General features: G+C 37.7%; 1 protein-coding gene across 7 annotated transcripts in view; it reads right to left on the minus strand.

Moving 5' to 3' along the window:
- Positions 1-17138, minus strand: part of MATN2 (matrilin 2) — a 71174-nt gene that overhangs the window by 31783 nt on the left and 22253 nt on the right. For all 7 annotated transcript variants that reach the window (XM_062627357.1, XM_062627355.1, XM_062627358.1 and 4 more), the window contains 4 exons: positions 13978-14547; positions 9670-9792; positions 5732-5854; positions 1283-1405 (listed from right to left, as the gene is read on the minus strand). In XM_062627357.1, the coding sequence (XP_062483341.1) occupies positions 1283-1405; positions 5732-5854; positions 9670-9792; positions 13978-14547 (939 nt within the window). The remainder of the gene's footprint in view (positions 1-1282; positions 1406-5731; positions 5855-9669; positions 9793-13977; positions 14548-17138) is intronic.

A 17138-nucleotide genomic window follows, 5' to 3' on the forward strand; every position in this document is an offset into this window, starting at 1 on the left:
TTCAAGAACACATGGATGTGGAAGTATATGTGGAAGTATAAGAGAATTTCCAGCCCTTTATCTGACAGGTACTAGACAAATGAGCAACTTCATACAATCTATGAGCACCTTGAACCAGTACAAACTGTACTCTGGCCTTGGGGAAGTGTGTCTCTTTCCTGTGACTGTAAGGTCAGATCTACAGCCTGGATTAAATGCTTCCTTTCTAAATGCTAAAATTAAATTAAATAGATACCAAGCATAATAAACAAAACAGTTTTTTGGTTTAACATAGTCTCTCATGATAAACATTGAAATGCTCGCAAGGCTGTTAACAGCACAGAAATGCAGTTCTATATCAATGTATCTTTTTGAGAAATAATGTGTGAACATATTTTTCGATGATACAGATTAAATTCACCACTGGCATCAGCAGTTCCATTCACCTAAACTAATGGAGTTTGTCTGCTTACAGACACAATAGTAACATTTCTTTAACAAGGCCCATATTTATGAAGAAAGGTAACTAGGAAGGTGTATTAAGGGTTTTGCTTCACATTCCTGAAAGTGAGTTATGACATTAAACATTGTAGAGGCTCTAGTTTGTGTTGCCAATTACAGGAAGCTTTGGCAAGAGTACTTTCTGGTCTGTCAGTCCCCTCTACTCTATATCCACTCCTAACTCTAGTGATTTTTTAGCATGTTAGCCTGGTATCAATCAAATTTGACTAACAACAAGCAAACAAAGTCATGAAGTTATTATAACCTGGTGGAAATATTGAAGCTTGGTAGTAGATACTAAGGTTGCCAGAAATGTAGCTCACTATCAAAAAACTCACTCTTGAGAAAAATACATGGGAAAATAGGCAGCAATGTTTGTGTTCTCTGATTGTGGAACTGCTCTATTTAATTTTAGCTTGTATTACAAACCAAGCTGATTATAAATTCTCTTGTACAGACTTGTTTACCCTGCTAGGGAGATGACATTCTAACTGAAAAGTCTGGATAATCAAAAAGACTATGCAGGACAAACTTTTGGGTTTTCATTGTTGAAAAGCAGCCTATTTTCATGTTAAAAGCTTCCTCCTCATAGGAGGGAGCCCTATCCTTAGCCTCTCCCCCCAAAAAAAAACCTACCCACCAAAACAACTTGCAATGCTTTCAAGACCTTTGGCTTCCAGGGCACGCCATTTTCTATACCTGATGCATTATCCACTTTTCCCAGTCCCAATGGGAGTGTTATGGCTGAGAAGATGACAGAAGTAGTACGAACTGTTCATAATTAAACTTTATCACAACTTACTTCTGCAAGTTCTTTTGTCAGGATTTAAAATGAACCCTGGGTGGCATCTACAGTAATACGAGTCCTCAGTGTTAACACATTCATGTTGGCAACCTTGATTATCCAAAGCACAGTAATCTACAACTGAAAAAGAACAAGACCAACAGGTACAATTAGAAAAACATAATTAGAACAATTATGCATAGATATTGTGGTACATGTTACACACGGTATCTATAAAAAAGAAAGGAAAACCTGGTATAATTTCTGTCTTGAAGAGCCTTTCTGAAAAAAAAAATTAGTGCACTTTCAATACCAATTGGTAAAGCAGATTTGATATGAGTCCTGGATCATCTCTCCTACCTGTTGAACATTTATCAACTCTCAGATTATCAGGAGCCTCCTCAACATGCTTTCTCAGATCTGGAAACCCAGTAACTTTGAATGCCAGTAACTTTGTCCAGATGGTCACACTGTATGCCAGGGCACAGCAAAGTTTAATTTATTTAGTTTTGCCTTCTGTCTCTCCAGTCCCAGTCCTGGAATTACTCTACTTTTCCTCAGTTCCCTCTGTATTACTTCTCAAGAGCTGTTCCCATAGCCTAAGTATATAGCAGGCCCATGGCAATACCTTCTACAATGAGGACTGTCACAGTACACTTATTCCCCTTAATATGCTCTAGATTCATCCTGTACAAAGCAGCTGCAGCTATGAAGCCTGAGAGCTTCTGGCTGGTATTCAACACTGATATTTTGCTTATATAATGCTTTTTGTATTAGAGAAGTAAAATATCATAGCTAGTCTGGTCCCTTATTTCATAAATCTGGTCATTTATTGCACAAACCTGTATTTACAAGATAGATTGCCAAAGGGTAGTAAGGTAATGCTTTTGAGTTTACTCAGAAAAGCCCATTAAAAAGTGCTAGAAAAAAAAAACCCAGAACATTTAACTTCTCTTTGCAGGTTAAGCTGTTTCATCACAAAGGAAGTCTGAGAAGAAATTGGGTTAGTCACAAAGCAGGTGTCCTGTCCCCATAGAGCTGCCAGTCCTACATTAGGCAAGTTTACCTGAATCTCTGCAGAAAACAGTAATGTGCTCAGCTTCACACAGACATTTAATGAAACAAGCTCCCTTCTCTGCCAAATGAGTAATTTTTTCATTACTTTATACTGCTGAGCCTCCTGAATTAAGAGGCAGTAATTTGCTTTAATGAAATCAGTTCCTTCTTCAGTAGCCCTGCCTTTGCAAACCATGAGTGTACTCAGGTGTGCTAAGGTATTTGGTCAAGGTCATCTATTCAGGAAAGCAGATAATCCATTTAGCTACTTTGAAAGAGCTTCTTTTAACCCTTCAAAATATTTGTGCTGAATCAAGTTAAATTAGACCTGTTATGGGCTACTGTGTGAGCCCATTTTCCTGGCAAGCACCTTCCTGTTTCCAGACTGAATAGTTTAATATAGAAACATATTTATTGAATATATATTTCAAGGATATAATGTATCATACAATTACTCAGTTTTCCTCTTAAATTAATTCTGACCACATGCACACTTACAAGTGTTTTCAAAGACACATTAAGAAATAAGTAGGCCAAAGAATATATAATTTTTTCTACCCTGCATCATAGCTGGGAAGCAGCCCATATGGATTGCTACATAAAGTCACCTCCTCCTCCACATTTAAACTCAAACAAAATGCATTTCTACCACAATACTTGCAACTGCCTGACAATGATTATAAAGTTTAGCCTAGACTGTAATAGACTGAAATGGAATGGGATGGTATAGAGTAAGATAGGATAGAACAGCTGGAACATCCAGTAGAATGATTGTTTAGTAAAACTGCCTGACAATTTAGGCTGACCAAGTGTTAAAGGATGTCATTAAAGGCATTGTCCAAATGCCTCTTAAATACTGACAGTCTTGGGGTATCAACCATCTCTCTAGAAGCCAGTTCCAGTATTTGACCACATTCTTTGTAAAGAAATGCTTCCTAATATCCAGTCTAAATCTCCCCTGGCTCAGCTTTGAACCATTCCCACGTGTCCTACTACTGGACACCACAGAGAAGAGCTCAGCACCTCCCTCTTCACTTCCCTGCCTCAGGAAGCTGTGGATAGCAATGAGGTCACCCTTCAGCCTCCGTTTCCCCGAAACTACATAAGCCCAAAGTTGACACCTGCTCTGTCAAGCCTTTTCACCAGCTTTGTTGTTTGAGATAGGCCTTAGAATGCTTTATTATCAACATCTGAGCAACTATGAACCTAAGCACTCTCAGATTACAATCTCTGGAGGGAGGTACTGTGCCTTCTTATGGCTATATAGCTGCTAATGTGCTGTGGACAGAAACGGAAAAAAAAAAACAAGCCCAACATCAAAATAGGTAACTAACTTTTCCAGGCTTTCTTTTCCCATTTATAACCTTTAGGGGTCCACAAATGTAGATCTGTTGAAATGTGAGAGTAATGAGCATATCAATTTAAATAATGCCTTTCCAGTAACACAATTAAGAAGTCAGAACATTAGCTTGACAGTTGCTTTTGGAGCTAAGTATTCCCTCTTTCAGTAATTTTTGTATACAAATTGCCCTACTTTCAGGCTGGGTTAGCCTTGCAGGCTGGCGCTATTAATTGACCTACAAATTCATTTCACTTTCATGTTTATATTTCATTTCCATGGTACTTGCTTAGAAGGGAAACTTGCCAACAGCATTCCAGTCAGCAAGTAGGTAAGCTGTCCATGGAGTTAAATCTTCCTGAAAAGACTGAGAAAAATTATAAATATATATTTTTTTATATTGAAGTACTGTAATCCTTTAGTTGGTATGCACAAAATATACACAGTTTGTATAAGAGCAAAGCAGAATAATAATTTCCTAATATATTTAAGTTTTATTGTTTTCGTATTTCTGTACTGAGTCATGAGACATACAGTAGAATGTGAATATGTAGAGATCTCACTGTTTTTAATGTTAGTCCATGCCTATTTCAATAAGAAACTTTTCTAAAGAATAAATGAATGACCTTTTTAGTAAGCAAGCATTTAATTCAGTTGTCATCTCCCCATGTTTCTTCCACCCTATTTTTCTTAAATGGTGAGAGCCATCTTTTACTTCCAGTTACCAGTTCTGCATTCTGGGTGCCTACATTGCCCTCTCTGAACTGTGGACAGCATGGGTCACTTTTCTCTTACATTGCTGTTTTACTCCTGTGATATTTATATAGGTTATTCAGGCTTAGGAGAACAAAGTAAGTTAAGGAGAAGGGTAGAAGAAAAGGCTAGAAAGAAAAGGTGACAGAATAAGTAAAGGCATAAGGAGGATGAAAAGACATGTGAAGGAAGAGTACAGCAGACTTTTAAGAACCTAGAAAGCAGCCAAAAAAAATCTAGCAGTGCCAGGACTGCAGAGAGGTGCCAACAACTTGTCAGGAGAGGAGATCCAAAGCCCAACAGCTGCAGTAATATGGAGACAGTCTACCACCAGTGCCAGAAAAGAGAGGACAGCATGTCCAGCAACGCCAAGAAAGTGGTGAGACAGTGTCCAGCAGCATGATGGAGAAAGAATGGCTTATTAGCACCAAGCCTTAACTGGCAGGATTTTGTTCACATGGAAGGAGGGCAGTTAAAATGAAAAGCTGTTTAAAAAGGCAAACAGCTCTGCCAGCCATACTTATCACTGAGCAGACAGTTTCAAACATTGTTTAGCTTACAAATATTTTCCCAAAATCTAGCATGGGATGAAAAGCTTATGAGAAGGCTAATGGACTTTTCAAAAATATTATACCAAAAGTATTTACTGTGTTTAAATGGGGAAGAAGTGTGAGATACTTATATAGTAATAAAGAAGGAAGTAAGTTTTATGTTAAACAATTATTATAATGTATTTCCACACTTACTATTTTGAGTTGTATTTCTTCGACTGATGTTTGCTTCTTTACTGCCCATAGCAAAAATGAAAGGCACATAGTGGATGGGTTTTTAAGGGGGGCTAAACTTTGCTTAAAGTTATCTTCCCCAAAAGAGTTTGAAATCTCTCCTGGCATGACCACAAAACCAAATAGGAATTGGCAAGATATTGTCTACTTCCGAGTTTTTTCATGTATAATTTCTGTCTGAAAAGGAATTACTGAGTTTGTCTGGCTTTGTTCAGTTTTTAATGGCCACATACATCATGCCAGTACATTGCTGGCCACCTACAAGGATCTAGAATAAAACATCTGGTATGTTATTTCAAAACACCAATGTTACTTTCTGTGTGAAATTAGTTGGAACCATTTTCCCAAGCCACCACTCATTATCAGTAAAGGCCTACAAACATGCCAATATACATTCATCCTTATCTACCACTCACAGAGAAGAGAGCTTCCCATCGACATCAATGTCTGTGGCTAAACTGGATATTGATTTTTATTGAATTTCCCTTTGGTTTGTGTCAAGAGATAAACGTGAATTGCTAAACTTATACTCACCAATACAATTCTTTCCATCTGCATCAAGCTCATAGCCTTCATAACACTGACAGACGTAAGACCCAGGTGTGTTCACACAAATCTGCTCACATGCATGTTTCTCCACAGCACAAAGGTCCTGAGCTATAAAACATAATTGCATGAGTATGAAATTCTTTGAGTTTTTATAACATACATGCAGACTATAAATCAAAGCTAAATTTCAGGAAGCTATGAACAGCTCTTTAGATAGATCTCATTTTAACGCAGAACATGCCAATGTTCTGTCACACAGTGAAAGTCTTCTGCCAGCAGGAACAATCACTTCAAACTGAGGAGCTCATTCCTTCAGCTGAAGGCACAACTATTGATGGACCAGTGGTGCTTAGCAGAGTTGCTTGATTGTATGTTTCTCTAAAAGTCTGAAGGGCATTCAGGGCTTTTTGGGAAAAAAAATAATTGTGTTTAATTGTGTCTTTTTTTTTTTTTAATTCTCTTTTTGCATAACCCTCCTAGAGAAATGATGACAAGGTTGGAAAGGAAAGGAAAAGACAACACCAAAAACCTTGGGGGTATTTAATTTCTTTTATAATTTTTCAATTTTCTGTAAAATACCATAGCAAGTTACCCCTCCCAAGCAAAAGATCTCGTTAGAAAAATTACTATGACAAATGAGGTCAGTTCAGCATCTGGCCAAATGAAGCACACTGGGCTTTCTTTTCAGTAGACTACAGCTTTCTGGGAACTCTTAAGTTTCCCCAGTGAAATCTTTGGAAAGCAGAGTATTCTGTGTTACTCAGGATCAGGACTGCTCAACACATAGTGGTCTTCTACAGTTACAAAAAGGCTTTTGGAACATGTTTAGGAAACTAGCCAAGCAAATGTGAATTTTCTTTTATAGCTGTCTGCTTCGTATCAAGCGGCATGATGAACAGCATAAACAGCCATTTAACTCTCTTGTTCCAGTATAAATTCATGAAATAAAAGTAACAATGTTTCAATAAATCACAGGTATGGCAGATTTTCTTTCTTCAATGCACAGAAATACTTTTTTAGAAATAATGATATAATGAAATGTACCAAGGAACTGAACTATCATCTGTTCAAAAGACAAATGTACCTTTTTCCAACCTAAAACTAAGTTGTCAGTTCTTTGCTGATTGAAGCCATTTGGTTAAGGGTTTTTAAGAACTGAATACTAATATGGTGTACCCTCACAACGTTAAAAAAAAAAAAAGTGAATAGAAGACTGAAAACAGAGTATAACTTTAGGTACATTCCTGTCACCTTTTCTGCACTGTTTAATTTAGAAACTGTTAAAATATATACATAAAGAAACTATTTGATCATGAAAGAGCTACAAAGACATCCAAGCCTTAGATAAATACATCCTGTTTAATCAGCAGCCAGTGAGGGTAACTAAAATGGCCACAGACTGTGGTGATTTTGCTCACAGTGCTTCTCCTTACCTCCAGAAATAAGCTGATCAGTTTGTCCAGGCTTGGTCCCCTTTCCTCATGAACTCCATTACTTCTCAGGGAAGTTTTTAGACACAAAGCTGTGACCTTGTCCAAACTGCTATTGCGTCACCTCCCTCTTTCACCAAAGATTTGCACCATCCTAACACATTTAAGGCCAGTCTGATGGCTCTCAATATTAGGTTTCCAGCACTAATTGCTAAAATTGTTTCATAGTTTGGTAATGTAGAAAGAAGTCCATTAGAAGTAGGCTACAAACACACTGAATGACTCATTTCCTTTTCATATTTAGCAAACTGCAATCTAGTATCATCTGATCGGTGATCAAAGCAAGTACACAATCAAGCAAATCATGTGTGACAGGTAAGTGGGGAAAAATAGTATTAGATGGTCATAGCTAAAAAAATAAAAAAAAGTCAAGCAATGCAGCAACGGGCTTTGAAAAGTGGTAGAAAGGGACCAGACTGAGGGCTCCGGTGCACTTGTGCTACTGTGTCACCAGGAGGAAAACTACAGACAACTCCAGAACTCTCTTTGAAATTAACCTGTAATTTGAAGCAGGTCAGTACCCAAAAGCTGAACTACTGGCTGATGGAAAGTATAGAAATGTAACACAACAAGGAAGGTGACACAATAAAGAAGGAATTTTTCGTACTTGTAATTAAATTTTTTTCTAATTGACTCACACAAAAAAATTCAACAGTCAAAATTGATGTTAGGCATAAGGATGGGGACAATGCGTGAGAGGAAATTAAAAAGAAATTCTGAATTTCAAATAATTTCTAGAAAGGCAAAAGCAAAAGAATTCCTTCTAAGAAATTCTTTAATAAACTCAATAGCATGAGGAGGGTTTAAAAGAAAGATTCAAAGAATATGAAAGTTTTAAATTAGAAGCATTTTAAGAAGGACACAATGAAAAGAACAAGTTAGAGAACATTACTGAAATGTGATTACATAGTTGGAGCCATCATTTGGGATTCTGACCACCCTCTTTCTGAAAAGCTATAGCAGATATGCGGAAGCAGAGAAAACAAGCTGTGTGAAAAATTGTTCTTGTCACTACTCTTGTCTTGGCTCAGCTACTAAACTAAATAATAATTATGAAATATTCCAGATTGGATTGAAATTTCCTTTAGAGGGGAAAAAATTTTGTGTCTTTTTGAGGGGGAAAAAACCCCAAAACCAAACCCCAAAGAAAATGTTTAATTTGTTCCATCTAACACAAAACATTCCCTTGTGATTTACATACATGCATATGACAAATGTCTACATTTGGTGAAGGATGCTGCTGAGAAGGGCTAGAAAGTAAAGATTCCTAAAAGTAATGCATCCGGTAGCTTGACATCACAGGAAGTCTCCCACTGCACATGCGAGGACTTTAATCCCCAAGTTGCAGAGTCACCTCAGATACTCTGAGTGGTCATTAAGCATCTGATACAGAATACAACACTAAGCAAAAGTGATCCCAAGATATCTGATTGTTTTTACAGCACTCTCCTGAGATGTGGAACATGAGAGTTCAAACACAAGGACAGGATTTGAGCCTTCATCCTTCACCTTAACTCTAAATTATCAGTCGTGAGGGGTATGTCCTATGCTCTCACCATGACTGTCTCCTCCAATGTTTTGAAAGATGTTTTCCAAGATTTTTCTTCTGGCTAAAACCAGTTTGTCAAATTTCACTTGAATCCACGCACTGTCACGCGACAAGAAACTGCATTTGTAGCAAGTACATCTTCCACAAGTAATTAAAAATAGTATTACATGATTTCTTCAAAATAATGGTGGATACAGAAATAAATTTGGCATACCCATCTAATGTAGTCCGCTGTTAATTACTAGGAAGCAAGTCAAACTGGACAAAAGAAACACTGCTACAAAGATCAAAGAGTGAAAAAAGTTCATTATTATAAATTATAAAGCTAAATATTTAAAACTGAAAAAAAAAATCAACCCTTTTAAAGAAGGAAATGAGAGCATAAAGAAGGCTTTTGAAACTATTCTTTGAACTGTTGCAAACCCTTATGCTCCAAACAGCAGTTCGGAAGAGCTTTTCAGAATGGCAAATTTTTTCACAGATCTCTAATATGGGGTTTATTGCACCTTTCTGTACTATTTAGCACTGGTTGCTACCTAGACAAGTTACTAAAGTAGTTAGATTCACCTCATGCAAGATGATAAAACAGTTCTGTCTTTGATTATTGCTTCACTGTTGAACCTACTACATCAATAGAACTCAAATGTAATTTTATCCAGTTTCAGTGTACCTCTGAAGAGCTGTTTATAAAAATTAGCTAGATGCATTTCAGAAAGGTTTGTAAGAACTTTAATGATCCAAAACAAAAACAAAGAATTAAAATTTCACCTTTTTAGACTCTTATGATTACCATTAATTATATACTGAGCTCAGTCCCTAAAGGGTAGGTGATATTAAGCACTTTTTCAGAGCATGAAAGAGAAAAGTTAAGAAAGATAACATACTGCTGCAAGTCTTATGGTCAGCATTCAGAATGTATCCTTGTTTACATCTGCATAGGTAGGAGCCTGGGGTGTTTATGCAGAAGTGATCACACTGATGTTCAACTATACTGCACATATGGGGCACTGAAAGAAAAAAAGTAAAACGTTATTAACTTCTGGTCTTGCAGTCACAACCAAAATAAATAAAAAGTATAGAAGATTTTACTGAAGCAATTCGTAAGTTTCAAACTAAGAGTTGACAGTAAAGACAAAAATGGAAGCTTAAACCTGTAAGATTACAAAAAAAAATCCTTAACAAACAATACTATATTCCTAAAAAAAAAACCCTATGAAGTTAGATATTTTCTGTCTGGTTGACATTGGTGACATGCTTTTGGACATGAAATTTCATGTAAAATGGGGATATAAACAAAACAAAAATAAACAGTAGAGTATCTGGAAACAGTAATTACTTGCTGGTCCCAAGAAGACAATGAAACAAACCTACCACATTCAAATGTAGAAAATGAGTAGAATTTAAGTACAAACTGTTCTAGTGGACATTCAGTATCTTGAATGAAGAAAATCACCACACAGCACAATACCAAAGAAGAATAACTAGAAAACAACTTGATGACGAATCATCAAACGACTCGCTCAATTATTAATAGTGAGAAACTTACAAGCAATATATGGCAATCCTGAGGTCATGCACCTCCAAGCTCCAGTAAATGGGAGCTGAGCTGAGCTACACTCTAGAGTCTAATTTTAATGTTTGCATTTTTTATCTCAAACAGCAAGTAATAAAAAGCAACAGATTGAGACAGCAAAAAAAAGAAAAAGAATTCTGACAAATTCATTGCTGAACTATTTTTCTTAAGTAGTTGGGAACTAAGAAATCTTCTGGATTTTATTCTTCTCACAGGAGCATTGCTGTAATATAGGTGAATGACTTCACAGGGAACACTGTGTGGAAAATAATCTATTTTGCACAACAACAATTACGGATTGATGCGCTCCTTATTCTGCTAGGTCAACAAAGCTCAAGATTTATGGCATAGGTATTAACAGTAATCTTCCAGGAGCCACAACAGAAGCCTGATAAATAACTTAATATGTGGTATGTGTGGTACTTGTGGGGGTAAAAAAAAAAAAAGTGGTTTTAAGATACATACCAAATATGTGGTCTTTGGAATGGTTAACAGAGCTATGCATACAAATACGCAAACCACCATTTCTTAATCAGCTTTTTGGATCTCATGATTTTCTGCCACAATAAAACTTCTCAAGTACTTTTATTTATGTGAATACAGACCTGCTTGGACTTCTCTTTTCATCTTTCTGCCATTCTGAAAATGAAGTTTATCAGAAGATACTCCCTAAACAGATGTTTCTTCCTGGCTATATGTCACCAGCTTGCAATATCAGGTACGGCTTTTTATGACCAAAGAAGCACTTTCAAATATGACAAATGAAAAATATATTCATTTCAGTAGTTTAAGCATCAGAATATCTCACCATGTACTAAAGCTATAGAGTGTAAATCTATAGACTATTACTGCAAAGTCAGTCCTCCCATAACAAAAGAACATAAGGTTGCAAAACAGAGTACTAGGAAATGAAAAGGGAAAATAGAAGCATTCGATAATGGGCACCCTAATCACTCAGTCCCTTCTGAGAATTCAGTTACCATCTGTTACCAATCTTCTGATACACTACCACAAATTTTTTCCAAAATGTCTCTGTTGCACCCATTTTGAAGAATCAGTGATACTCTGGTCATCAGTTTGTGTCATTTGTGCAACCTCATTTGTTGCAGAAGGACTCAGCAGTGGACAGCAGTATTAGAAAGGGTGAACTCATAGTTGAAGAATTTGAATGCGAGCCTTGTGAATCAGATTTTAGCCCAGCCTATGTCATAGGATCCTTATTTGATTTTGAGCAAGACAATAATATTAACATCTTCAAGCAAGCATCAACCTTCATAGATTCAGTGTGAGATTCATGTGTTCGCATAGGTACACCTGTATCTGGATTTGCAAGAATGCAGGGCTCTCTCAGCTGCAATGGTGTTCCTCCAATGTAAAATGGGGATGACACCACTTTACAGGAGAATATTTGAGACTTTATATGCTCCTGACTCATCCATCCCCATTTCTGTTTATCTTCTTTTGAGTTTTCCACTCTCATCTCACTCCTCATGCCTCTGATTTCCCAGGATACTGTTTGCTTCTCTTTTATCTTGTTGACTGGTACTTAAAAGAGGCTGCTGGTTTCCCCTGGCTTCAACTGCTGTTTCTGACACCCCTACATCTTTAGCAGCCAGACGCAGCAACTGTAGGGAAAGTCTGATTTAGCAGAGGATGGAGCACACACAATTTATTTGGATTCTTTTGAGAATATAGCTGATAGGCACTGGGTGATCTCTGCCATACATGGGTAAGCAGTAGTTAACTTGGTCTGTTTTTTATTTTTCCCATAGAGCTTCAGCAGCTGGCCAGAAACCTGGAATCTTCACAGAAACCATGAAGACACATTCCATGGGCATAAGGGCAATCCAGGCACAAGGAAAGCTCAGGTGCCATGGTCTTTTCCCACAGCAAGAAGCGCAGCAGACTGCAATGCCAGAAGACTTGACCAGAGTGTTGTATTCAATAGCTCTAGCAAAGAAACAAGATGTCCAGATGTTTGACTACAATGATATTGCCTCTGGGTCCACACTGGGAAGGACTTAATAAAACTAACCACATTTCCCAGGAGGAATGTAGGTGCTCTAGGAAGCAGAGGCTATGGATTTTTAGATTGCTCTTTTGAAATTCAGCAAGCTGAACACTGCTTCACAGCCCAGACTCAATAAAATATTAAGGATCCTATCTGCAATTTAGTCCCTTAACCTGAAATCTATAAAAATCTAAGAACCTAAATTCTCTGTTGCATCTGGGCCTGGGTCAAGTGCGTTTTGGAATCTCACTTTCAATTCCTGACACAGCAAAATAGCGAAGGCATTGCCTGACAGAAGGAGGCAGCAGCAAACTTTGTCACCTCCATACTCCTTCATCTGTAGGGGGGCATTTTTATTGAGGATCACATGTGTTTGGATTGAAAGTGAGTTATAAAACTCTAATACATTTACTCGGCATTGCCTAGCCTGAAAAGAAAAAATGAGTAAGTGGTATTTGCACTGGATTGATTTCTAAAATGCAATTAAAAAAAATCAGTCAGATGAAGTTCTGAAGCATCTGCTGTTCATTCCATTTCAACTCTCAACCCATGTTTAGTTTACTCTTTCTTGGTTCTTAAATGTATCTTACTATGCCAGCTAATTATACAGCAAAGAAGAAACAGGAAAAAAGTCTATTATCTGATGAATGTCTGTGATGGAGTTGTGTTTATGCAGTTCAGCTGGAGCCCTGTTAGCCTGAAACAATTTTGGAAAAGACCAAGTAAGGAAAATTCTCCAGACTATCCTGACAATAAGTCTCAGTTCTTTTCTGGCAAAACCATCCCCCGAGATGAGTGAGTATTCAATCCCACCAGGCCTTCTTTTTCTGGACTCTGCCGAAAATGCCTCAGCTTAATGCCAAATCTGTATGAAGATCTTTCAGATTTGTCTCAGAAATAAAGAAGAAGCTATATTAAGTGCTCAGATTGGAATAAAATTAATTATGTATGCCATGGTATTTGTGAAAGATAATTTCTTATCAGGAAATTACAGATGGAAGCGATTTCTGTGTTGTAAATTAATACCTATTAAAATATTTATTGTATGAATAAATGGTATCACTGTAATGCCTTTTCCTTATTTTCTATATTTAAAATGGATGGAATAGAACCCCTACCATGTCTCTGTGTCTCACTTCCAGTCACTAGGCACGTGCAGAGGTAATTGTTTGCATAGAATTAATATGTAAGCTTTGGAAGAGGAATCCACGCACTCCAGAGATTTATTTAAATAACCAAAAGACCATTTATCAATTTGAAGTTTAAGTACTAAGAGAGGTCACATTTAAAATCAATAGATGAAACAACTTATCTAATATTCAAATAGCAGAGGGTTGTAAATTTATCGCTATTATGCAATGAACAGGAAAATCATGATATGTGTGTTTGCCTCACTGCTTATGACCACTAGGAATTAGATCACTGTTTATGGCACACAGCAGTCGAATTAGTTTTTTCCCATATATATGACTGCTGTCCTGAATGTTGCCTAGCTAGTAAATTCTAACAGACAAGACTTCATGTAAAAAAAAAGCTTAGTTATAATGCATATTTTTTTCCATGTTTTACTTTCATCTCTGCATTCAAAACTATAGATAAAATCCTTACCACAAAGTTTAGTCTGGAATGCAGATGTCAGTGTTTCAATCTGACTGAAATTAGCAACCAGAAACACATGCTCTTCATGTGGTTCACTGCCAATAGACTTCAGTGTGTTCATATCTACTCTTCCCACTCCAATGGCAAAAATCAAGATTCCCGAGTTGCGTGCTTTAGCAGCAATCTCTGCCACTGGATCCTGTGGTCTCCCATCTGTCACAATCATGATAATTCGGGGCACATTCTGCTTCAGAGGTCGAGCTCCTTCTGACTCTGAAAACGCAATGTTCACTGCATACTGAATGGCCAGTCCGGTCATGGTGCCAGTTGCCAGGTGCATCATCCTCCTCACTGCTCTTTCGATATCCTGCTTCCTCCTGAATGTCTTCAGTGAAAACTCCTGTTTGACTGTGCTGCCGTACTGAATCAGGCCTACACGGGTGGCATCAGGACTGATGTCCAGAAACTTCAAGATGGTTAAAATGAATTCCTTCACTTTTTCAAAGTCGTAGTGACGTACGCTGCGAGAGCTGTCAATGATGAAGACCAGGTCCAGGCGTTTGTTGTTGCAAGTATTTTCTGGAAGGCAAAATGCAAACAAAAATACTTCACAAGAATTTCAAAATGCAAGTCAGTTTAGGTTGACCTGATACTTAAAGCATGCTGTCTCAATAACCACAAGTGCTGGGAAAATACAGGAGAAACAGGAGATGCCAGTACTAAAGCTACGTAGGAATACAAATTTCTCCTCTAGTAAACAGCAAAAGCTGCCTGTTATATGATCAGTATATGTTACATATTTTATTTTTTTGGTGAGATCAGTCCCCAGAATAACCAATGGCAGTAGAATGGGTATGTATTTGTGCTGTACTTTGTTATGTCATTTTGCTTGAGATACACCATGCAGAATGGAAACCCTCTCCAAATTACACAGTTATAACTTGAGTGGGATGCACTGTGATGCTTTTTGTGGTAGTGCCTGAGAACTTAGAATAACACTCTGATGAGTGAGGGAGGTACCAGTCCTCTGTAACAAACAGGGAAAACAGAACACACAGAAATTCAGGTCAAAAACATCTGTAGATTGCAGTGACCGATGCAAGATGTGAAGGGTCTGATTTTTCAGGGAACTTGGCATTAATCAGTACTTTGCATATTCAAAGTACAGCTCTCAATGACATCAACTGCAGCTGTGAGTGATCAGCACTTCTGTAAATCAAACCCTATGATTTCAAACACATAATTAATGGCCATCTGGGAAAAGTCTCATATATTGGACTAATTCAGCATCTCACACAAAAATTCTGTGGCTGCATCAGAGAGAAAATCCTGTTGTCTGCAGCAGCATTCAACTTGGCCAAAACACTACGCATACACTTCCTGAAATCTTCTGTTTCAGCCATCAGCAGTCTTTTTGTTTCCAAGAGCCACTGAAGCAGAAATAATACAGGGTACGTCTATATCTGACTATTGCACAGGCAGAGAGTCCAAGCTACCATGAATAACAGCAGAAGTGAAGGCTGGCTGCTTTCTGGGCATACTACCAGCTTTTTGGGACCCCCGCTGCATCCTCTGGTGTCTGCTTAGCATCCTTCTTTTTTGGAAAGAATGTAAGACTTATGGATGAGTTGCATGATGAGAATGGACTACGGTCTCATTGTCTGGACCACTCACAGAAAGCCAGCACATGGCAGGCTTGAAGCAAGCAAAGGGAAGCGAGCTATGAGTTGTGCCACAGTAGGCAGCATGTGGCAAAAGATCAAATGGACTTTAAAGGGCTCAACGGGATACTGGTGATGGAAAATCAACTGAGGTTTAGCACATCAAAGACCCCTCCAGATTAGGAAATCCCTGAGCCACAAAAGCATGGCAGCTGGGAGAGTACTTGCAGGTAATACTGTCTTGCTCTTAAAGTTGTTCATATGCAACCACTTTTGACTACCGTCAGAGACAGGACACTGGATTAGACGGACGAATCAGTGCCTCCACTCATGCTCTCAAATTTCTATGGCTGCAAACAAACCTGTGAGGTAGCTAGGTGTCTCCCTGGCTTGAAAGATAAAAGGTGGCAAGATTGCTCATCAAACTGCAGTGGTGTCCTCATTTTACTAAACTGAGATATCACTAATCTCCCTTTATTGCCCAACCTAATTCAATTCTCAGCTCACTCTCATCTGTCTTATGCAATGAATGAGGCAAATGCCTGGTGGAAAAGTAGTATTTGTGTAATTAAAGGTCATGTCATATGGCACAAGTACAAGTGGGCCAATCAAAGATTTAACAAGCCTTTACATGGGTTCACTGGTAACTGCTGCTGAACACTAGTCATGTACTTCTGCCAAGGAAAAGGGTGAGAAAGATGCCTGTTTTCACTTGCTAACTCAGAAGCCTCTTTCATAGATTACCAAGAACATTCGTGGGCATAGAATAAAAATGTCCTTTGATGACAATACAAATGACTGCCTGGATTTAGTCATGTGCAGTCTACAGTATGGCTTTATTCATAAGCGTAGGAATATACTCGGGTTGCTCATTCTTTCAAAAGCAGAGGATACTGAATGCAAGCCAAATTGAGCAGAAACAAAATTCCAGTTCTAATGGAATACAGATATCCTGACATAACTATTTTTTACCTCAATATCTTAGTGGTATATCTAATTATTAATTATTTTTACTAATATAGCATGCAATATTCCAGCACAATTTTAATACAAAGAAAACACTAAGATATGATTTGTGGGAGCAGAGCAAGGGGAAAGAAAGATAATTACAGAAAAAAGCCTAAGAATATGTGTGTGTGTGTATGAGGGGAAAGACAGAGAAAGGTAAAATGACTGTTATTGTATTTCCCTTAAAACAAGTTGAAACTAGACCCATGGTGTTGAATCTTTTTAATTTGAGTATAAAGATTTGGATCCCAGGCTGAAGAGACTCAGTTATGTATTTTGAAATCAGGCATGAATCTTGGTGGGAAAAAGCCTGGACAGCATTAGTGGATTGTAGTCTCAGAAACACACCCCATTGTGCTAAATTACTTAAGAAAAATCAGTCTGGATATAATACAGTATATTTCAAAACTGCTTTCACCAGCAAAATTCTATCTGTAGAAATACCACATATTTCCAAAATGTATTTAAAATCTTTGTCTTTTGATTTGGTGGCAATTTTAA

This window comes from Pezoporus occidentalis, unplaced genomic scaffold (genome assembly GCF_034315485.1).
Source record: "Pezoporus occidentalis ecotype Australia unplaced genomic scaffold, CSIRO_AGI_Poc_V1 ctg3, whole genome shotgun sequence".
NCBI classification, from domain to species: Eukaryota; Metazoa; Chordata; class Aves; order Psittaciformes; family Psittacidae; genus Pezoporus; species Pezoporus occidentalis.